At 55.5% G+C, this 23,395-nt stretch overlaps 1 protein-coding gene across 1 annotated transcript; it reads right to left on the reverse strand.

Annotated features, from left to right (window-relative positions):
- Positions 1–13,624: 13,624 nt before the first annotated feature.
- GRB7 (growth factor receptor bound protein 7) lies at positions 13,625–22,296 on the reverse strand. The gene is made up of 15 exons (XM_065896402.1): positions 22,126–22,296; positions 17,852–18,008; positions 17,584–17,737; positions 17,244–17,400; positions 16,996–17,117; positions 16,828–16,905; positions 16,369–16,506; positions 15,921–16,031; positions 15,613–15,711; positions 15,234–15,314; positions 15,005–15,121; positions 14,779–14,839; positions 14,565–14,652; positions 14,367–14,460; positions 13,625–14,145 (listed from the first exon to the last, which is right to left on the reverse strand). The coding sequence occupies exons 1-15, from the start codon at positions 22,187–22,189 to the stop codon at positions 13,999–14,001; spliced, it is 1,668 nt and encodes a 555-aa protein (XP_065752474.1). The 5' UTR covers positions 22,190–22,296; the 3' UTR covers positions 13,625–13,998.
- Between the last annotated feature and the right edge of the window lie 1,099 nt (positions 22,297–23,395).

A 23,395-nucleotide genomic window follows, 5' to 3' on the forward strand; every position in this document is an offset into this window, starting at 1 on the left:
TAGGAACTGGATTCAGATGTTCTTGAAGGTCCTTTACAGCTTTAAATTTATGTGATTATGCAGGAACCACAATTATTTTTTTAAACTTCTTAATGTATGGGTATTAAGCAGAAGAGTATGTATATGAATATACGTTTCACATTTCTTTGGTGTGAAAATGGAAGTATTGTTAAGTTTTTCCTTTAACCACTGAGTTGTGGTGTGAAGAGGATGGTGGAGAGGAACAAAAAACAGGAAGGGATTTTGATCTTGCCCCAGAGTGTACACACAAACGGGCACCTGCAGCTGCTTGCCAAAGCCTTTTTTTTTTTTTTTTTTTCTCCTTTTAAAGAACCTATGTTAGGGAAAATAAATTTGCTTCCAGGAACAACTTCATGGAGCCTGTTTACAAATTAAGAGTCAGCTGTGTGAACATTTCTACCGGAGCCAAGAATCCACAATTCCTGGTGGATTAGCGTTTTATGTATCTGCCTTGATATTTCGAAAGGGCTTTATGCATTAGGCTCAAACTCAACTCGTTTATGTGCTGCCAGTAATTAAAATGTTCCACCACAGACTGCACAAATGGTTTATCCTTCTTTGTAGCATGGCGTCTGTCTCAGGAAAAAAGATCTTGTGAAATTCCATGGCAACAGTCCCAACACGTTTGAGATTTCAGCTAAAAGACTAGATGTATTTCGGTGTGTAGTCTTCAGTACCTCACTGTGTTTCCGTAATCCTGGACTCCAAGCTACACCACGTTGCTTATATACCCATTGTGAAAGAAGAGCTGCTTATTATATTCTTGAAATATCACACATCATGTTGACTCTTCAGGGGACAAAAGAAAGAGCGTTTGGAAGCAAGGATTAGTAGGAGAGAAAGCTAGGGAAAGCAAGCGTGTCTACCAGATTAGTGGGAAAGTCTTTAGTGAAGAGACCAACTCCTGCACCTTAAAATAGTGAAACTAAGGCCCATCCCACCAACCTGGGAACTCTGTTAAGTATAACCCTCATTTTCTCTGTGAGTAATGGATTTTCTGAATGATTTCCATTCTTCTGAGGTCAGTTTTCTGAGTGGGGTGACCACTCACACAGGCTGCACTTTCGTTGTCGCATTCTGAGCCTGGACTGGGACATGTCAAGTCCAGAGAAAATGTATATGTGGAAACTCCACATTCTTAAATCTTGAAGTTGAAACAGGTGGTATGTAGTGGTTCCCAAAACACAGGTAAACACTTACTTCTGCAGGCAATCCTTATTCTACTTAACCCCCTCCCTTGCTGGGGGTGAGAAAGAAGGTAAAGGAGAACCTTAGCCAGATGCCTAGAAAGGAGGACCGAGGAGGATTCACATCTGACCCTGCTGGACGGTGAGGTCCCCTGGCCCCTTCCGACAGCACGTTTCCTTTCTCAGCCAGAGTCCCTGTGAACGTGAGCCTCATAGGTCTTCTCTCTCCATTTCCCACCAACCCTCTTATTAGCCAGGCCCCCACCACACACCCAGGAGACCAAAACCTGAGGAACAACCAAACCCGTGAAAAGTTCCCTTACAGCCAAGGTGGCAGAATTGGGATGAGGGTGGAAAAGGCCGAGAGCTGGCTCTCCAAATGTTCCTTATCGCTATTTGAGTTGTTGCATAGGTGTTCCTCCTGGCAGAGAACCAAACAGAGGTGTCTCCCCCATTACCCTCCAGCAACACCACCGGGAAAAAGAGAGATGTTAATAAATCCACCAGGCTTTAGATTCCCTAAGTCATTCTCCCAAAAAGATGTATTAGCCTTGACACAGAGAAGCTAGCTAATCATATGCTTTGTTACCCATTCTGAACTGTTCCTGACTCAGCTTCTGACTTTGTCAGTGACAAAATGTCTCACCTTTTAAATGCAAGGCTTAACATTTTGCCAGACCCAGAAGTAAAGTGACCTCAGATTTCTTTTGCAAAGATAAATGTTTAAAAACACAAAATTTTACTCAGTTGAAACGCTGTGTTATTAAGAAATCTCACGTCAACATAACATTTTTTCCAGGTAGCCTCTGTATCACTGTTCTTATCCTCTGCTTTTTTTCCTCCTGCTAAATGTGAGATTTAGAATGTTTTCAGGGGAAAAAAGCAGTACTTCTGATATATATCCCAGGACAGCCAGTAAGACTGTAATGGAAATGTTAAATGTTTAGTGTTTGAAGTCCTAACTTTAAAGTGTACTCCAGTACGAGTAGGTATGTTGGTCTCTAGTGGAGATTTGGAAACTCTGTGATACTTAAGGTTTGAGTTCTCAGAGTGTCCAGGCTCTTTGACAAAGACTCAGAATTAGGAGTTTGAGCTCAAGAAGAGAAAAGAAAGTGGAGTGATGAAACTTCTGTCCTAGAAAATAGAATTAGGCTGTGCAGAAGACAAGAGATACACAGTGATCTCTCTTATCTTTTAAAGAATTAGGAGCTATTTTTGTGCTCAGACAGAAAGTATAGTTCAGAGAATCTCTATAGGCAGAGTTCAGAAAAGCAGAATGATTTGGGATTTAAGTGCCTGTAAAGAGGACAATTTTGACCTGAAACCAAATGCTAAACCTGGGTCATCCCAGGGAAAGGACTCTGTTCTCTAAGCCTAACAGACTGAACAGTTCTGAGAATGATGAGTGAACCCAGGGTCGGAGACTGTGGACTTGGAAGAGCCTAGAAGAGAGGTGTAGGCTTTCGACTTGTATGAGCTCATAGCACAAGACTGTACCTCTGTTTACCCAAGCTGTATATAGCGTGTCCCACATCATGCCAGCAACGTGAGAAACAGGGGCTTCCCTGGTGGCACAGTCATTGAGGATCCGCCTGCCAATGCAGGGGACGTGGGCTTGAGCCCTGGTCCGGGAAGATCCCACATGCCGCGGAGCAACTAAGCCCATGTGCCACAACTACTGAGTCCATACGCCACAACTACTGAGCCTGCGTGCCACAACTACCAAAGCCCGTGCGCCTACAGCCCGTGTTCCACAACAAGAGAAGCCACTGCAATGAGAAGCCTGCGCACCACAAGGAAGAGTAGCCCCCACTCGCTGCAACTAGAGGAAGCCCGCACGCAGCAACGAAGACCCAATGCAGCCAAAAATAAATAAATAAATTTATAAATAAATAATGAATTAAAAAAAATTTTTTTTAAAACATGAGAAACAGGTCTTTGAAGAAGCTGGAGGCAAGTTTCCTCTGAATATTACAATATTGGAGTGTCTTATATGCTGATATTGAGTTGTTATTTGAAACTGGAATGTTAATGTTTTGATTTTTAAAAATGTAAGGACATAACAATATCTACCTCCCAAGGACGTTGTGAGGTTTCATGTAATTTTGTCTATTAGGTAAAGTTACTCTGTTTTTTGTGTGTGTGGGGGCAGATTTTGTTGGATGGTTGCAAATTTTCCACTATATGTACTGTATCTGGATTTAAAGACATGGAAAATATTCAAAGACCATACTAGGACCGTGATAGTAATTCACTTGCCAATGAAGGCAACTGATCTCTAACACACACGTTTCCTTCATGTTGTTTTAATGCCTAAGAGTAAAGAATATGCCGAGCCTTAGAACCAATGTTTGTGAACCACATGGTACAGATACTTCATGGCTTTGAAGCCAGGGAAGTAGCCTAGCTTTGCTCCCTCACCGTCTTACGAGCCCTCAACCATTAATTCTTCAAGCAAATTAGAGTTTCCTCAAATGGTTCTCACTGTCCATCTCTCCATCCACCCCACTCTAGAAGCCTGGAGAGCAGTCCCATGATGCCACCGCCTTCTCCCAAGCCCATGACGTGCATCTGGGGGGTCTAGTTCATTTTCTGAATACGGGTGCAGCTTTGCTTCACCCTCTCCTAAAAAGACTGAGAACAGACATTTTGACATGTTAGGAAAATGGGGCAGCCTTAAAAATGACTGATCCCATTGCCAATGACTCATTTACACAAGGACTTTTCCAGGTTAGCAGACAAGGTCCTTTTCGGTGGGCCTGCTTCTGTGGGTTCACAGAAACCAAATTACTGTGGGTTGCAAAGAATTAGCAGGTCATTTGAAAAGCAGACATCCCTTCACCCAGACTGTGGTTTTGCATGCTCGGGTTCTCAGTCTGTGAGCTTTGGTGAGGGATCATTTTGGCTACTGGAAAAACCATAGTTTGTTTTAAATTTCTGGTTGCCAAAGCCAACACACGTGTGGTCTGTGGATGACCCTTGTCTGCAGAATGACGGGGCGGGGGCGGGGCAGAGAAGGGAACGTGGTTTGGGGCTCAGGGTGGCCTTCCCACCAGGAGTGAGGGAGAGAGAACTTGCCGAGTGGTTTTGACACAGCCTGTGCTCACAGCACGCTCATCTGGGTTTCTCAGAAATGCCCTCCCTGCCCAGCAGTGACCTTCTCTCTTGACTCCTCTCGGATTTTACCTGGAGTCTGACCCGCTGTAGCCCTGTAGTGCCCTACTCCTCTGTAAAGACTGTGTAAAGGAGCAGCTTCTGAAATGTAGCAATGCTAACCTTGCCAGAACCGTAATGAATGCATTCCCGCATCACAAACAACCCTGCTGATAGTTTTCAAAGTTTCTTTATTATGTTTGATTTTTACACTGAAAAATAAAAAAAAAAAAATACTGGTGTGTTTAAAATTAGTCATTGTGCATGCCTATCATTTGTCGTTGCTGCTGTCAGAAAATGGAATTAATTCTGCCCCTCGGAATAGTTTCTTAATTTAGCCCCTCTGGCTCTTTCTTAAAGTTCAGATACCTAGATAAAGAGAATTATCATTGAAATAAAACATCTTGCCTGATGCCTCGCTGAACCTGCCGTTGGTATCCTGCCGCTGGCCCCCATGTCCCCATGGTGGGGTTCTGGTTCCACTGGCCCTTAGTTCACTAAGGGGATCTGAGGAGGTCGGGCCCTGGACGTGACAAGCTCGACAGGTTTGGCACGGTGTCTCCCAGTTCCAAGACACCAGCCCGCCTCCCTCCCAGCTGGGGTCCTTCCTGAAAGATAGGCAAGTCCTGATTTATCCATCCCTGGGGTCTCAGAAACATCCACGCTGGGAAACTCAACCTGCAGGTGAACTGGGCCACATTGGAATGTAGTCTGTAGATACTTGGAGGCCCAAGCCTCAGGCGCTGGGGGGAGCTCCTAGGAGAATGGCATCGGGATCACGTGGCTCTCTTCCTGTCTTGATATCCTCTGTTCTCTCTCAGAAGAGGTCGGAAGAGTGTGAGGGGTGGTCTGGCCTTCTGCTTAGCCTCATCCAGAGCGCCTTACCTTTCCCCTCCTCTGTGGAAGAGGCAGGAGGAAGACGTTCCTGAAGTTAGGGGCTAGCAAATGCGGGGCCAGGTCGGTGGCAGCTTTCACTGGCTCTGTCTTCAGCACCACTAGACGGCCCTGAGACTCTCCAGCAGGTTTTCCGGTCTCAGCGCTAAGGCCAGGGAGAGAGGAATGGCTCTGCAGCCTGCCTGTGTACTGGAGCATTAAATACATTCGAAAATAGCCCCTCAGGAGCTGATTTTCAGCCTTGGAGAGGATGGTCTGTGGCCTTCCCCATCCTCACTCCCTTCCCAGAGCAGAAGCAGCTCAGAAAAGAGGGAAGCAGGGAGACTCCTCTGCTGAGGAGAGAGCTCGGCAGCTGGCTGGGTCTGGGATTGGGGCTGAATGGACTTCCAGCTTGACGATAGCTTCCTTTACTAGTTCTTGGCAACTAAGTGGAGGCTTTGGGGGTGGGGGTGGGGCTGGCGTTGGAGGCCTCCCTACACCTGCACCCTCCTCCTCCCCCATCCCTCAACACAAGCAGGCCATTCACCCAGGCTGCGCTGCAAACCTCCACCTGCAGGCAACTTCCACCCGAGGGCAAGCAGGGGGGCAAGACCTAGCTCCCTTCCCTCCCTCCCATCTCCTAGAATCCAGAGTCTGAGGAAAAGTGGGGGGGGCGGGGGGGGGGGGCGGGGGGGCGGGGGGGGGTAGTTCTGGGAAGGCCGGGAACGCTGAGGACTGGTAGAGGAGGTCCTGCAGCCAGGACAGACACAAGGTCGGGCTGCAGAGCATTCCCGGTCAGACAGTTGTTTGCATAAAAGCCAAAAGCCACTGCACCTGGGGTGGGGAGGCCCTCTGGGGAGGTACTCCCTGGCTTGGGGGAGAGGGGGGAAGGAAGGTGTCATGGAAAGTCCCTGAAGGACACGGGGTGTTGAATTTGCTGCGGTTTTGTTTTTAACTCTGTCTTGACCTGTGAAGTAGGCAGCTGCCTCCCTTCCCCCCAAATAACAGAGCTTCCCCCAGAATAACAGGAACATACCCAGGGAAAGAGCCTGCAGTGGAAAGAATGGAGGTTAGAGGGCCTGCGGGTGATGTAAATTGCCCCCCTTCCCCAGGACTGAGGGGGCAGGAAGCCCCAGAGCAGCCTTTTCCCATCACCTCGCCTTTCCCCTCAACCCCCAGCCCCCCAGGCCCCCTGGCCCAGAAGAACTGCCTAGTCAAATAAACCACAGCCCCGGGGGTGGATGGGAACTAGGGGGGCAGATGCCGCCTCCTCCCCCAGGCTCATCCTTCCGTTGTCTCAGTCCCTGTGTTGCCCCCACTGGAATCACATTCTCAGCACCGCCACCTCCCTCTCACAAACCTTACCTGCCCTCCCCTAGACTCCTGTGTGTGTGTGTGTGTCTGTCTGTCTGTCTGTCTGTGCATTGGGGGAAAACAGGCAGAGTCAGTGAATCCAGCAAAGCTCTGTAGTCTCCGTAAAGCAAATGCTGGCCTTGTGCAGACTCCAGCTGAGTACTTGGACTCCTGGGTGCCAGTCCCAGCCCTGCCACTCTCTGGGTGACCCTGGGCACTCTGCTTTCCCTCTCTGCGCCTTGATTTTTTTCCCTGGAGTCAGGGATTTCTGAAGTTCTTTCCACCAGAGACAGCCTGGCCTCAACCCCACTGCTCCAGCCAGACCTTTCCCATCATCCAGAAACAAGAATAGGAGAGAAAGAAGGTTCTGTCCCCTCTTCCTTCCCTCTTTGGGAGGGAGGTGGGGCGCTGAAGCCAGGGTGATGGCGGCCTATGATTTTCCCAAGTGGTCGTAGAAAACCGTTCTATAAAATTCCAATCCCGGCCCACAAGCTGGGGGTGGGGAGTGGGGACAGGGACGGACAGTGGAATGGTGGGAGACTCTGAATATGGGCAGTGAGGTTGGGTCTGAGCCCCGGGCCCCTGTCCTCTGTCAGGACGTCCTCTTAGCTCTTCGTGGACTCAGACGCCAGATTCCCTGGTTGGGGGTGCCTGGGAGAGGAAAGAGAAGGCCGGGTGGAGGGGGGGAAGGAGTGCGGTGCGCGGTGGGAGTTGAGGGGTGTGTGAGGGGAGGGGCAGCGGCACTTCTGAGAAACAGCTCGGCGTCTCAGCAGCCCGCAGCCTAACCCCCTGCCTGCGGCTTCACAGCTCGCTCCTCCAGCCGCCCACGCCGCTCGGGGCCTCTCCGGGGGTCGGCAGCCCCCGCGGAGGCGGCTGCTGCTGGGGAGGAGCGGTAGCTCCGGGGACAGCGGAGTGGAACCCATGGGGCGGGGAGTGGGGACGGAAAATGAAGGAAGGCGTGGGTCGCGTGACACCCCAGGAGTAAAAACCCATCCTTTACTCGGGGTCCTGAGCGCTGGACCTCGGCGAGCTGTGTGTCCCCCCTCCTCCCCCAGCCCAGGTACTCTCCCTTCACACCCCGAGCAGGATCCAGAAGTGAAACTGCTCAGGGTCACAGCCCAGCGCCGCCGCTGCGCCCCGCCCCGCCCTTCCGGGCACTGAAGCCTTGCAGGATCTCCTAGCGCTCGGGCGACTGCAGGGGAGGAAACTGGGGGAGGGGAAGGGGAAGTGCCCCGCCGGGCAGTCTGCAAAGCGAGGCCTTCTCCCCTGGGGGTGCCCGCTCGCAACCACGAGTGGGAACCTCGAGAGGCGCGGACCTTAACAACGGGAGCCGAGGGAGAGGCGCTTGCACTTCCCGCCACCGCCACTGGGTGTCACTGCAGCCGCGCGGCTGAGCCGGCTCGGGGCGGCCGGGAGGCGGGGGAGAGGGTCCCAGGGAGCTGGACCACCGCGCCCGCGAGGTCTTCCCTGGCCTTCGCCCCCAGAGGCCCCGCGGTGCTTGGATGAGACGCTCAGACCTCCCTCCACCCGCCTGGTCTCTAGAGGCCTTCACCCAGCCCACCGACTCGCAATGAAGAGCAAACTAATCCCCTTGCCCCGCGACGGATGGGCTCGTTACTGTGGCGCCGCGTGAGCCTACTCCCGCTGGCCCGGGGATCGACGGCGCATCTTCGGCGGCTTCGGCGGGGCCGGGTCAGCTGAAAGTCAGGCACCGCCCCCCTAAGCGCACCCGCTGGCGAAGCCGGCGGGCCTTTCAGCCTCAGAGGCGGAGGGGGCTCTGTCCAGACAGGTGCCCGCAGCTCCGCGACAGCTCGAGCCCGTCGGCGCCGGCGACCGCGTGCAGGCCGGGTTGTTCCTGGGGGGAGAGGAGAAAGGAAGGGCTTGCGGAAGGTGCAGATCACCTTGCGCACGTGTTGCGGAGCCAGAGCGACTGTGGGATGGGTCTCCAGCTGCATCCTCACTCCTACTCACCCAGCCGCCCCTTCCCACCCCCAACTCATCCCTTAGATGTCTGGGACGGATGGCTCAGCTTGGGAGAAGGGAACCAAAAGGTGGGAACCTGTATCGGACTGATGGATGTAAGAGGAGAGGGAAGAAAAGAGATACCCTGGAATGTCTGGTAGGAATGTGCACTTCTACACTGTCTTGGATCTAACTCAGGGCTCGCGTTGGGCAAGTAAATGCAGAGGAACACGTCCATCGGCTGCGGGTCTGTGGGGGTACAGGTGGCCCGTTCTGTCCCCATGTACAGCTTCCCCTCACACTCCAAGGTCACAGGGCCCAGCGCCACTACAGAGACCTTAGAGGGATCCACGAGGCGGCCCTAACAGAGTGGCATTGGCTTACCACTCTCCCTCAGTCTCCCCAGAACCACAAGATAAACCCAATCCGAGTAAAAACAAACTGCTTACCATGAAAACACAGCTCTGGCTAAACAGCCCTCCAGGTGCCTGGGAAAGAAAAACCTGCCCCTTCCTTGGAGTAGACGCGGCCCTGCAAGAGGACGCTAGAAGCCATCATAGCTCAACCCACATGAGATTGAATTTCAGGCCTCATTAGGGCCTGGTACAACACAACCCTTCTCAGCCCAAATGGTACCACTTCCCAACACCCCTCCCTTCCTGTATGGAGATCATGAGGGACCCCTGAGCACCAGCCTCAGCCCCCAGGATCACCCACTCCCCTGTGGTTCTTGATGCCAGTCTGCAACATCAAACTCCCCCAAGATACGATTCTCTCTTTTGCCTCCTCTCCCAACTCCCTACCCCAGCTGAAAGCTCTGTCTGAAGAGACTACAGCACACCTCATGCCCAAGCCCCAAAGCTGAGGTTCTGCTACAGACCCCCACCACTCCCCAATCTCTGTGCAAGTTGGACCAACCCCTGACCTCTCTGGCTCCTCTTTTCTGCCTGCTGGACCAGAGAGGTGGTTCAGTAGTAAAAGCCTTTTTTTTTTTTTCAAATACACCATGAAGCCGAACTCCCAGATATAAAGGCAGTGCTCCCTCCAAATCTCCCCAACCTGCCCCCAAACCCCTGCGGAACACTTGAAAAGTGCTCATGTAGACATGTAGACATGAGCAAAGATCCAGAAGAAAGGATCTTTCTGAGTGTCCTTGGGCTCCCCTGCCTCTCTCCTTTCCTCCCTCCCTCCCTCCTCGGTGTGTCTGGCACTGGAGCAAGAGGAAGGAGCCAGACAGGGTCACTGACCTGAGGTGGAACCCTCAGGCCTGCACCAGGAGGTCCTCCGCTCATGAACTTGGAGGCTGCATAGATTTCATTGACCAGGATGTCTGGGGAGCAGGGAGAGAATGAACTGGCCAGGGTTTTGTCTGTCTGGATGACCCTCCCAGGACATCCTAGGAGAGAAGGGCTCCCCTAGAATCATGCCCACCTTTTCCCAGAGTCCAGAAAGTTGGCACCAGCCCTCCCTGCCCTCCATACCTGAGCAGGCAGGGAGGCCAACCCTGTGGCCACACCCTCCTACAGGCCCAGTTGCTGCCAAGGACAGCTCTGCACCTTGGTGCCAGGCTCATAGCAGCCACACTAGCCCCAGGAGCCGGTGTCTATGACGTACTACAGGCCTTTTAGGGCCAGCTCCCTGCGTATGGCCCTGCATCACCCTCTCTCAATGCTTGCGTCCTCAGCAGGGGGAGATATGGGGAATTTCCTTTTCTTTCCCAAAGTCTTTTACCGGTTTCTGAAATGTTCTTTAACAAGGACATTTTTTTAAGATAATCAAACCCAATAACTTAATATCGAAAAGATATTATCTGAGGCACTAGCCCCTACTTCCTCTACCTGCCCCGCCTCCTCCCACCAGCCCAGATTTCCTCATAACCACAGGCCTCCGCTATCTAGCACTGCAGCTCTCCTTGGCAGTCCCTTCTGCTGTCTGGCCTCTGTGGGTCATGCTGCGTCCTCAGAGCTGGGGAATCTTGCCCTGGTCTCTCTGTGAGCTGAGGGGCCCTTGTCTCCCGCATTCTCAACTGCTGCCTCTCCTCCAGGAAGCCAGCAATCTCAGCCACTCACCAAGGATGTCCAGCTGCCGATTTCCAGTATCCAGCTCAGGGTTGAGCCAGCTGCTGCCTCTAAAGGCCCCCAGCAGTCCAGGTCCCTCATAGTGGCACTGAGAAGGAAGGGGGCAGAGAAAAAAGGACAGGGCAAGGAAGGACTGTGTTCACCACTCGCAAGATGGGCTGAGTCTGACCTCTGTCCCTAACTGTATCTATGACCTCGGGGTGGGGGAGACTCTCTTTGAACCTCAGTTTCCCATTTATAAAATGGGAATGATCTCTGTCTCACATCCTCCAATTAGCTGATTGACATAGAAGGGCTTTGTCTCCTGCCCTGTGTCTTAGGCTGTGAGGGGACACTGTGTCCTGTTTTTTGTTTGTTTGTTTTTAAATAGAGCTTTTTTTTTTTTTTTAACATTTATTTATTTTTTGGCTGTGCTGGGTCTTCATTGCTGCACCGGGCTTTGTCTAGTTGCGGTGAGTGGGGGCTACTCTTCATTGTGGTGCGTGGGCTTCTAGTTGCGGTGGCTACTCTTGTCGCGGAGCACGGACTCTAGGCATGCGGGCTTCAGTAGTTGTGGCTCGAGGGCTCTAGAGCGCAGGCTCAGTAGTTGTGGCACACGGACTTAGTTGCTTCGTGGCATGTAGGATCTTCCCAGACCAGGGATCGAATCCGTGTCCCCTGCACTGGCAGGCGGATTCTTAACCACTGCGCCACCAGGGAAGTCCTGTGTCCTGTTTTTATGCAACCTAAATCCCTGGACATGCTTAAGAGGTGATTCATTGTAACCCCTTTACTCTCACCCTGGCCTGGACCCCTTGCACCCATGCTTCGGAAGTGGCCCTGGGCATCCACGGCCAGCACACAGCCAGTACCGGCCAGCACACAGCCAGTACCACCCAGCTCGAGCCCGAGGGGCAGCCACTGATAGGATGGTTCTGGGAACCGTGGCAGGTAGCAGGTGGCAGGCGGCAGGTTGCACTGGTCCCTGCCTCCTTAAATCCTGCTAAAAAGAAACAAAATCTGCACCCTTCTCACACCTGGGCTGCAGTAAGTTCTTCAGGGTAAACCCTGGAAGGTTCCAGGCTGAGGATGGATGAGGCCTTTCTGCCCACCTCTGTCTGACAGGCCTGGCTCCCCAGCCTGGGATTAGCCAGGGTTGGGGATGCTTCGGTCACGAGTGGCTGCTGGAGCTGCCAAGCCTGGCCCAAGGGCTGGCTGTAGAGATTGGTCCTTCTCAAGGTCACCTCAGGACAACACCTCCCATCAGCCAGAGGGCTGCAGAGAAGGGAGGGGGCTCTCCAGGGGAGGACCCCCTACAGGCCACGTGGGAATTCCACCTGGAAGTCAGCCTGGCAGGGGCAGGGGAACGGCCCAGACCTGGCTCTCCCACTGATTTGGGGCAGTTATCCTCGAGGAGGAGTCAGTTTCCTCACCTGCAAAATGGGATCCCACCACCTCGTGCCCAGCCAATCTCAAAGATTTGGGGAGAGATCCTACATTAAATTTTTTTTTAATTATTCTAGATTTTCAAGCTTATACAAAATTAAAGAATAATTACTCAGCTTCAATGTCAACTCATGGTCAACCTATGACTATACTCACACTCTCTCCCCTAACCTCTGGGTTATTTTAAAAACAAAGCTGAGACATCATTTCACCCATAAATACTTCAGAATGAATCTCTTAAACGTATAGACTTAAAAAAAAGAAAAAAACCACTATCACCCCTTAAAAAGTTAACCATAGTTCCTTAATATTACCAAATTTCTCATCAGAGTTCAAATTTCCCCCAATTGCTCATAAATGCTTCTTCCAGTTCTCTAGTTTGGATTTGAATCAAATAGGTCAACACAGTACATCTGCTTGATAGATGTCTAAATTTCTTGAAACCTAGAGAGTCCCCATCTTTTCTCTTGTAATTTTTGTTGTTGAAGAAGAAACTGGGTTATCTGTTCTGTAGTTCCCCAATCTGGATTTTGGTAATTGTATCCCCATGTGTCATTTCACGTGTTCCTCTCTTCCTTTTATTTCCGATAAACTAGTCATTGGATTCAGGGAGCTTGATTTCTTGGCAAAAATAATGACCCGTTGAGGTTCACACGTGTGGAGGGAGGGTCTATCTCTTTGCGATCTGAAGATTGGGCAGGAGTTCAGGTGTTACCAGTCTGATACCTTTCTTATAAAGCTCCCCCATCATGTAAGAGCTGAAACTATAAAACTCTTCGACAAAAACATGGGCTGGTATGGGCAGTGGGCAGAGGCCAGACACTGCAGGGTCCATCGGGGCTGAAGTGGAGGCCCGGGGAACAGGCGGAGTGATATTCTGGAAAGATCACTGGATGTTGAAGGACAGACTGGAGAGGGAAGCCAGACCCAGAGGGCTGAGTGCTGTGGGATTCCATTTATAGGACTTTCTGGAGGGCGTAGAACCAACTGTAAGGACAGGCAGCAGACGTGGGGTTGGGGAGGAGGGAGAGGGTTGACAGGGCGGGGGGTGGGGGGTGCGCCACAGGGACCTGTTGGAGGTAAGGTAACAGAGCCATTGTGTGACTTGGTGGTGGTAGATCGTGCGTTTCTCAGGACTCCTTATCTCGCCAGGTAGCCCAGGACTTGCCAAGGACACGGATGCTGTCTGACTCATCTCCAGCTCCCAGGCCCTGTTAGAGTGACCTCCATAGCTTTAGGTCCTGTCAGGAAACCTCACCTGGATGACAGTCCCCTGTCCATTCATTCATTTAACAAGCAATCCTTGGGCACCCACTATGGGCCGGGCTCCATGCTGGGCACCGGAAACTCTCAGATGACCAAAAGAGGACCTCAAGAAAAATCCAGGTTTCTAAGAAATGACTGGGGGATTAGTGGGGAGATGGGATACACACACACAAAAAAGAAACATCCAGGCTTGGCCAGCATGTGGCCTCGATCCATCCGACACATTCTCAAGGCCTTGACTGGTGCCCACCTCTCCTCTCTACTCCACCTAACCGTGCCTTGCCAGACAGAACTCACCCCTGTGAGTACCAAAAAATAATCTTTATTGTCACTAGTATAAAACAGAGATCAACTGGCCTCTCAGTCTGTACAAAGTGTGGAGTGTAAAGACCACCGGGGCTGCCCCCATTTCTCCCATAATGCCCTGCCCCAGAGCAGCGCCATGAAGGGGAGATGCCCACCCAAGTGCCTTCCCTTAAGGAGAAGTTAAGGGTGGACCGGGCGGGGAGCACTTTCGGCCTGAGGGAGGCCAGGAGCAGAGGAGGAAACCGGGGTGGGGGAGCCCCCAGCCATCCACGATGACCCTGGCCCCACCTTCTGCCCCCTCTGCATCCACCCTAGGAGCGGAGGTGGGTGGGCAGCGCGGAGTGGGCTGAGACGCAGGCCCGCCTGTGTGGTGGTCAGAGGGCCACGCGGGTGCAGCAGTGGCGCAGCAAGCAGGGCAGGATGCCGCGGTTCAGCTGGTGGAATTCCACAAGCTGCAGCAGGTCGGTGAAGCGAGTCTGGCCCTCGTCCATGCTGAAGTACAGGCGCCCCTCCTCCTCGCTCTGGGGTGTGGCCATAGGGGGTGGGAGGTCAGGGAGGGGCCCGGGGCCGAATGAGCTCCCTCCTGGGCCAGGGCTGAGGTCCCCACAGCTTGAGCAGGAGGAAGGAAAGAGCGGGAGACCCCAGGCACACTGGGGGCCAGCGTGGGGAGGGGGCCTGGCGAGGAGGGCAGGTTGCTGGGACTCCTGCATCTCCACTGCAGCAGGAACCTGGGACTACTCACCGGCATGATGAGGTAATGTTTGACTTTCTGCACATGGCACAGCGAGAGGACAAAGCCCTGCGGGTTCCGCTGGCTCTCTCGCACGAGGAACACGCTGCCAGGAGACAGGGCAATATTACCCGAGGACACACGGCTGCCACCTTGACCCACGTCTCTCTTGTCCCCGGCGCTGCTGCCCTGCCCAGCCCTGCCCCTTACCCGTCTACCAGGCCCTGCTGCCCGATGAGCCGCTGGCTCTCCTCGCGGGAAATGCGTCCGTGGAACCAGGGTTGGGTGCGGTGGATGGCTGGGGTGAGGAGAGGCAGAGGGGCGGTCACTCCAGGGCGGGGACCCTCATTCTAACCCCCCCGTGAGGAATGCGCAGAGAAGCCATGGCAGTCCCCACTCCTGGGGACGGCGGGCCCTCACCCACCTGCACTGAGGCTCGTGCCGGAGCTCGGGGTGGGCAGGCTTAGTCGGTGGTTCGTCTTCTTCTGCAGAGCAAGTGAGGGACACGGCGGGTCAGGGCGTGGCTGGGGTATTACCAGCCCCTGAAGAATACAGAGCCTCTTTCCGCAGCTGGGGGCCTCCCCTCTCCCCTCGCTTTCCTCTTCCCACTCCATGGAAACCCATGTGGAGAGTAGGTCCCCAGAACAAACCCTCCAGGCCTGGGCCTCCTCCAGGGCGGCACTCAGAGCTTCCCGGGGGTTCTCGATGACACGCCCGGCGTGGCCAGAGAAGTCCATGGCCACCAGGGTGTTGTCTGAGACACTCCTCTGCAGATTGGACAGGGTGGGGGGATGGGTCAAAGCAGGACCCAAGTATCCCCAGCACAGGGCCTGGGTGCCTCCCCCGTCTCCCCACACTAACACCCCTGGGCACACTCACCAAGGGCGGGGAACCCACACAGGGTGGGCGCAGATGGCGGCACAGTGCCTGCTGGTAATTCTTATACAGCTGCACCCCATACTGGGAGGTGGAGAGAGAAAGGAGGCCGGAGGTCAAGCAGGTGCTGGGAGCTGGGCGGTGGCACCGCCCCCTACCCAGACCAGCGCTCCCCAAGAGCAGGGCTACATCTCTGCCCCCGGATAAGGGGCTTTCCTGAAGCCAGAGCTGAGACTCCGGCCTTGGACCAAGAATTCTGAGAGAGCAAGGTTGTGATGCCCCCTCATTCTGGAGCCTTCCTGAGGGCAGAGCTATAACTCCTCCCTCACCCCAGGGACCCCCAGGGCTGGGCCAGCCCCCCAAGCCAGTGCCAGGACCTCACCTTGAAGAGGCGGAAGGCGGCTAACCAGCAGGTGCGGCTCTGTTCATCCTCACTGCAGAAGATGCGAAGCCCCTTGTGGCCATTTCGAAGCTTGTTTGGCTGCGGGGAGAGGAAACTGGCTGGTCCTATATCTGCCCTTAGGACCAGAGATCGTCTCCCGTCTCCCGTCTCCCGTCTCCCATCTCCGTGGGGCAGGGCAGGGTGCAGGGAGAGGAGTCTAGGGGTCCCAGAGGGAGCTTAGAAGCCCCAGGTAGGATCCTGGTGCTTAGAAGCTCCTGCTGTCTCCCAGACCAGGCCAGGCTCTTCACCTTGATACAGAAGCCAAAGTCCGTGGGCATCCCGTAGAGCTTGCGGCCCTGGGTCACCACGTACACGTTGGACTCATTCACATCCGCTACGTACTGCAGGTGCCTCGGATCCTACACAGCACAAGTGAGCAATACTTGGTAAAGGCAGACCCCATCCCCCACCACTGCCCCCCAAGCCAGCTGGGGAGAATTCAGGCCCAGAGAGGAGCAGAGAAGTGCCCCAAGTCACACAGCACACAGAAGTAGAGCCAGGACTTGAACTCAGTTCACCTGCCTCTCCCACTGCTAACTCCTGAGGTAGTTAAGTTGGGAGGGAAAGAAGAGCAGCTGTGGGTCTCAGGGCCTAGAGGGGGGAAGGTCCAGGAGTTCCAACAGAGAAGGGGCAGCTCCTAGAAGGACCAGGGATGGGGTATCTGAGGGGCTGGGGCTGTCACCCTCAAGACCTCACCTTGGAGGTGCCCTTGGTGGAGTAATAGAGGCCAGACCGGCGTAGGAAGCAGAAGAAGCGTTTCCAAAGCTTGCGTCCTGACCCCCGTAGCTGCAGGAAGCCCTGGATCTCTGGGAAGCTGCCTGCATTCAGGAAGTTCTGAGGCCAGAGGAGAGCAGGGTCAGAGGCCTAGAGGTGGACAGACACACACAGACACACACAGACACACACACACACACACACACACATACAGGGCTTCCCAGGACCTGCCTTTATGGCAGGAGGTGCATCACATACATTTATTGTCTTCATTTAACAAAGAAACTGATGCTCAGGCAGAGAAAGTGACTTGTCCACGGTCACTTAGGGCTGCGCTGGGCTTTCCACCCCAAAGATGGAAGGCACAGGCTTAAGGGCCAAGAAGCACTGGGCATTCCTGCGGAGTCATGGACATGCCGTGAAATGGGGGTGTCCCCTCACCTGGATGAGGTCTTCGTGGGATATGCCCGTGTGTGCGTCCAGACAGCTGGAGACCATCTTTTCTGGGAACAGGGAGTGCTGGGGGAGAAAGGAGCCAGGGGTCAGTGACTGAGGGTCCAGGGTGGGGATCGGGGTGTCCTAGTGCCCAGACCCCCCCCACACACTCACTGGGGTGTTCTTGAACAGCTCGTACTTGGCAAAGTTCTTCCGGAAGAGAAAGCGGCTGGCTCCGCCGATGGGCCAGGCAGCCTGCACTTCCACCACCGACTCATGGTCCTCCAAGACCCGCTCTAGGGTCAAGGGCAAAGAGCAGGGGTCAGTGGAGACCAACGAGGCCTCCCGGATGGGCCACCGGCCTAGCCCGAGGTGTGAAGCATTGACTCCCGGGCCAGGCAGCCCCCTGCACCCCAACTCACCCAGTGCTAGGTGGGGGTGGCCCTCCACCAGCCCCCAGTTCTCGTCACTCAAGGCATGAGATCGCTGTACCAGCATCTCACACACGTAGCGAGCCGTGGCGCCCGCTGCCACCTCCACTGATCGGCAGGCCCCATCTTCACTGTACACCTTTATGACCTGTGCCCCAGGAACGGCAGAAGACTCGGGGAAGGGCAAAGAATGGTTCTTTCCCGTCCCCCGTCTGCTCTACCCTCAGGGATCCCTGACCAAATCCCCCCACCTCCTCCGGGGCGGCACTGTGTCCACCCCTGTCCCATAGCACCCCACGCTCCCTCCCTTCTTTTTCCCAGGACAACTCACATGGGGGCAGCTGGTGTCTCGAGGGAGCAGCCCCCTTGCACTGGAGGGCCCCCCAAGAATGGGGGTCTGTGAAGGAGGACTGCAGAGCTCGGGGAAGGGGTTGGGGATGGAGGGTAGAGAGGTTGACCGCAGCTCCTCCTGTCGAAGAAGTTTCCTGGGCGGTGTGGGGGGAAGGAGTGGGGAGTGAGGAGTTGACTGCAAGCTTCTGTGCGTTACCCCGGCGCTGACCACTCCCCCCCGGCCCCCCTCAGCCGTCACCCCATTTTACCTGCCGGTCAGAATGGACAGAGGCTGGGACCTCTTCACCTCCTCAGACAGAGGAACATCGGGAGGTGGGGGAGTCCCAGGAGGGGTCCCAGGGGCCAGGTACAGGTCTTCTGAGGAGCTGCTGAGATGAGGTGGAGACAGACCCAGCTCCATGACATCTGAGGGAGAAGAGGGGGCTGACACAGCTGCACCTGTGCCCTTGTCCTGGGGAGAGGGGCCAAGAGGACCCAGACCTCCTGACTTCACCCTGCTGTCAAGGTGCCCCCCAGAGTTTACACAGCACCTCCTTGCTCCCCCCTAACTGGCATTCCCTGGAGCCTTTGAGGAAGGGTAGATTGTGCCCATTTTAACACAGGGGACACTGAGTTCCTGAGAAGGAAGCATCGTTGCCCCATCACAGGCGAGCCAGAGAGTGGATCCCCGTGTTTGGGCTCCAAGTCCAGTGCTCTTCCTTAGGCCCAGGTTGTCCAGGGGAAGAGCTGTGAGGGTCCCCCACCACAAGACAGGAAGCGGCAACAGACTCCATGACGCACGGACGGTCTGGGGCTCAGCGTCTCGGCGTCACCCTTTCTGAACGTGGGGCACTCACTCCTCTGGGCTCTGCCCCAGGTTTTTCCAGCGCTTTGTTGTCAGAGCCTGGTGTGGCAACGCCTTCCCAAGTGCCGAGTGATACACAGAAGGGGAGAAGGAGGTGCAGAAGGACAGGAGCCAGGAGGGCAGGAGGCGGGCTCAGCTGCTGTGGGAGGGAGGAAGCTAGCCTGGGGGCCCTCGCCCTAGCAGCCCCCAAACCTTGTGTGCCTTCCCCAGGCCCCTCCTCCTGCCTAAATTTCTTAAGGCCTCAATGCCGAGCCACTTCCTCTGAGAAGCCTTCCTGGATTTTCCACATTCAGACTGAAGGGCTCCCTCTCCACACTGTGCTGGGGCCTCTGCGCCAATTACTGTGCACCTGTCTTGTCCACCCACCGGTCTGAAGATGCCCGGCCACCCCAGGCAAGGCCAGGGTCTTACCCGTGTCTTACCACCCACAGGCATCCAGGACGAGTAAGGAGAGATGAGGCAAAGGTGCCCACTAGCGGGTAGAGGCATTGCAGGCCCCTCCTCCGCAGGAACCAAGACCCTTTTGGCTGGTCTGAGACCTGGGAGGACCCGGGAGGACTCACAGTTCAGCCCCCTACTTGCTCTCCACACACTGGGCTGGTGCTGTTTGGTGCCTAAGGTACCTGGGATTGACCCCCCCGCCCCAGGATGAGGCAGGTCCCCAACCCTTAAGTGAGGGCGTTAGGAGATCTGGGGGACAGGTGAGTCAGGGTGGGGTGGGACAGCACTGCCTGGGGCTCTCCATTCAACCTTGACTCATCTGCACAGCTTCCTGGCTTAGGAGAAACACAAACAACCCTGCCTCTACCCACCCCCTCCACTCCCCCCCAACCTACTGGCCTGGGAGGAACGGGGGAGGGGCCGGGAACAGGATGGGGGAGGAGGAGGATGTGGGGAGGGGGGCGCTGAGGCTCCTCTGACATCATCTCCTCCTCCCACCCTTGGCCTAACTCCAACTCCTCCAGCACAGGTGGCACCTGCAATGGGCCCCAGTAGCCACCACCCAGCCCAGGAGCCCCCTCACCCAGGAGGAAGAGAAGAAAGGCCTGGCCTGGATTCAGAAGCCCCTCTGGAGTGGAGCTGACCTCTCAGGGGTGCCCCTAGTGCACCCAAAGTAACCCAAAGAAACATGCAGCGCTCCCTCTCCTGTCTGGGGCCCTCAAGACTTTCATTCTGCTGCTGCTGCCCACCCTTAGCACCCAGGACTCAGCTGGCCCATGGGGCTCATCTTCATCACCCCTGGGGGATGAGGGTCCTTCTAATTAATACACTCTCCTGGCTGTCCTGGCCAGAAGTGTACTCAGGAACAGAAGTAGAAAGTCAAGACACACAAGAGGACAGACACAGACAGGCAGACAGGGGAAGGCCAGGAGAGAGAGCCAGGGAGGTCCTGCCAGGAAGGGGAAGACACACCCACCATCGAACATCCAGAGACACCGGCACATCAACACTCCACTCGCACCCGTCTAACCTCCGGCAGCCAGCCCTGGTGACTTCGTTCCGAGGAGGACTAGGGGAGGGGCTGCAGGGGCTACCTCCACCAGGAAGCCAGAGACCAACAGTGTGGTGGTCTGGGGCCCAGAGGACTGGGTCCTCCCCCATCCCAGGGGGAAGAGGAATCTGGGCAGCATTTGGAAGGGAAGAGGGTAGATTTAAGTCAGACTAGAGTCTGGCCTCTGTGGGCAGGAAGCCTGACTCAGGATGGGTTTAGCCTTCAGATTCCTCCATCCTGCTCTCCAGACCCTTCTAAGGCAAGACAGGAATGGGGCAGTGGGGACCAAAGAGAAAAGGGAGCAGAAACGGGGTCCTAGCTGTCCGGCTTGGGCAGCCTCCACCCCCATCGCCAAGAGAGCTGAAGCTTTCAAACTGGGGCCCTGGGAAGGTTATATTGAAGAAATCGCCCCCCCAAGTCAATCTGTCCCCTCATTACTACGAATCCCATTGGTGGCTTCCCCAGTAGCCTCTCCGGCCCTGGCGGCTTCGGCCCCACCCTCCTTCCCGTCCTCCAGGCCTTCAGCCTCCTTGTTTACTTCCTGAATCTCGCCCCACCTGGCTAGCCCCGAGGGCGGGTGGCAGGGCCCAGTAAGAGGCCCGTAGAAAACAAGGCCACCTTCGGTACCTCCCAGGGTAGGGGGAGGGGTTGGAAGCGCCGGGAGGTGGCGGGAAGGCCCCGGCCTGGCCCAGGACCCCACGCCCCGCCCCCATCGGGTTTTAGTGGGGGGGGGCGGGGGAAGGCTTTACCCGTGGGGGAGCCCTTAGGGTGAGGGTCCAGGTGAGGAGGCGGGAAACCCCTAGATGACCCGGAGCTGGGGGGAGGGCCACGGACCCTGAGGCCCCGCCCACTCCCTAACTAGGGAAAAAACGCCCAATGGGAGTCCGGGGGGCAGCTCTTTTAAAGTTTAATTTGGGAAGAATGCTGGAGTGTCTGTGGAGTTAATCATTACAGGCTGCTAGCCTTCACGGGGGGCCTCCCCAGCAGGATATCAGGGGGAGAGGGGAGAGCAGAGTCCAGGACAGGCAGACCAAGAGGGGGCATTCTTGAGGGGCAGTGGGGTTGCAAGGCCTGACAATGGCGGGCAGGTGCATTCTCCATCCCCAACGTGCCAGGGAGACCCAGACTCGGACCGGGTCTTTCCTCAGCCTATTCAGACAGACGAGGCAGCCCTCCCCGCCCCGCACGCACACACACTCTTCCCAGGCCCCCCCGAGCTGCAGATCCCCCAACATCTAGACCTCCAGCCTGCCGAGACCACTTCTTTCTGAAGCCAGAAGAGACCACCCCACGTCCCCCGGGCCTGCCCCACCCCCACCTTCCCACCCGAGGGCAGGACCCTGTGTTCCTGAGTCAGGATACAATCCAGAGAGACGGAGCTCTAGCAATTAAGAGAATCCCTCTCCTTTACTGCCCTCCAAATTGGTGGGTGCTCCGCTGCCCCCGCGGGGACGTCTGTCTTTAATAAAGACTTGGGGGAACTCAAACTGGGGTCAAGTCAGACTGAGCTAGGGAGGGACTTGGGGCAGCTCGCTCGGTATTCGGACTCCTCTCCTAGCTCTCTTTCTGGGAATGTGGGGAGGCGCTAGTTTCAGCGGGAAAGCCGCGTCTCCAAGAGGAGAGAATCTGGTATCTTGCTTCCCCGACCCCATCACCTGGTTCCTGAGTGTGTCTGGGGTAGGGGAGGTTAGGGAGGGGGAGATGCGGAGAAGGAGGAAGGACCAGGCAGAACGGGAAATGAGCATAGGGAGAGACTGGGGGTAGATGGTGAGGAGGGGGCGGGATGGGAGACTGGAGAGAAAGAGAAAGCGAGGCCGCTAGAGCGACACAGCAGGAGGCCAGATCTTTTTCCTTATTGATCCTGCATCTGCCGGTGCTCCCCGACCCCAAGATGAAGTGCCCGCTCTGGTCCTTACCTGGACCCTGGGTGTTGGTACACCTGGCTGGGGCCACCGGTTTAGGGAGGGAGACTCCAAGCCCTTAATTACCTGTCCCCCTCCTGTCCCCGCCCTTGGCCTGACATCACTGAGGGGGGAAGGGGAGGGGGAGCCAGGTGGCCGCCCGTCCTGTCCACCTGGGCATCCGGCCAGCCAGCTCCTGGCCCTGAGACTGGCATAGCCTGGGGCCCTGGTGCGGCTGGGGGGTGGGAGCAGGTTGTCGTCTGGGACCGATCTCGGTCCCCTTACCTGGAGAAGCCCCAGCAAGAGTAGCAGGACACAGCGTTCGAAGTCCGGCTCTATCAAGGAACATCAGATACCTGGACTTGATTTCAAGTCTGCTCCCTCTTCTCTACAGGTGGTATGAGAGTGTCCTGACTGGACGCAGAAGTGGGGGCAGGCTGAGCTCTGTTGTCCAGGCTCCTGGCCCAAGGAAACAAATTATCCTGGGCAGGTGGGGGCGGGGCCTGAAGGAGGGGCAGGGGAGGAGGAAGCCCAGGAGGAGGGGCGGGGACTCCCTGACACTTTACACTGGCTGGGATTGTTTTTGTCCTTCTTAGCAGGTGCCAGGGGAGAGACAGTCGAACTGAACTGCCTCGAGAGCGAAAATCTAGTATCCTCATGACCTGGGAGGGAGAGGCTGGGGCCTGGAAAGTCAGGGAAAATGGCCCAGCCCACTCTTCCCCATGCCCCTCGCCAGACCTGGTCTGTTCATTGGCCAATTTAGGGGGCCTGTCTGCTGCTCAGGGTCCTACCCCCCTGGAGCAAAGGGCACTCTGCGAAAGAGGGAAGCCAGCCAGAGGGAGTCCAGCAACATGGCCTGTCCCTTGACCTCCAGCCACAGTCTGGCCACCCAGACAGCACCCTGGCGCCTCAGAGGCACCCAGCATATATCTTCCCTTCTAAGCAAAGTCCAGGGTCTCAGCTTCCCCTTCTAAAATCGAAGGGGTTAGGCAAGGTCTCATAGCGGGAGGAGTGATTTGGGGAAAGGTCTGGCCAGGTGCCAGGGGATTCCCCTTAGCGCTCTCCTTCTGCACTAGGCAAACACAAGGGTGGAGAGAGGGCCTGGAAGGCTGAGATCAAAGGCAGCAGCCGCCTTCCAGCCCAAGTGGGTGACAGTGGGTTAACCAACAATTCATAGGGGTGATAAGAGGTCTGCCCTAGGGGACCAAGAAGGAGTGGCTCCAGGCTCAACTTTCTCCAAACTGTGTTTTCCTTGGAAAAACCAGTACCAGCGGACTAAGCAAAGATGTGGGGGAGGGGGCACGGTCACCTGGGCCACTAGACAGCTTGTGCAAAACATAGTAGACAACTCACTCAATCATTCCTTCAACCACTCAACTAATATTTGTTAAGTACCTAGTATATGCCAACCCCATGCTTGGCACTGGGGATACAGTGAGCAACAAAACAGACCCCACCCTTATCTTCATGCAGCCCAATCAGGGAGACTGGTGTTAATCAAAGAATCACACAAATAATAAGAAATGACAGGAGAGGGCTTCCCTGGCGGCACAGT

This window comes from Phocoena phocoena, chromosome 19, assembly GCF_963924675.1.
Source record: "Phocoena phocoena chromosome 19, mPhoPho1.1, whole genome shotgun sequence".
NCBI classification, from domain to species: domain Eukaryota; kingdom Metazoa; phylum Chordata; class Mammalia; order Artiodactyla; family Phocoenidae; genus Phocoena; species Phocoena phocoena.

Bases quoted from the DNA above. Each gene is read 5' to 3' on its own strand.
- GRB7 (XM_065896402.1), bottom strand. From the start codon at position 22,189: ATGTTCCTTGATAGAGCCGGACTTCGAACGCTGTGTCCTGCTACTCTT. The intron at 16,032-16,368 runs GTGAGGTCTTGA...TGTGCTGTGTAG, and splicing joins CCACCAAGGGCACCTCCAAG to GATCCGAGGCACCTGCAGTA. The intron at 15,122-15,233 runs GTGAGTGTGCCC...TCCAATCTGCAG, and splicing joins GTGTGGGTTCCCCGCCCTTG to AGGAGTGTCTCAGACAACAC.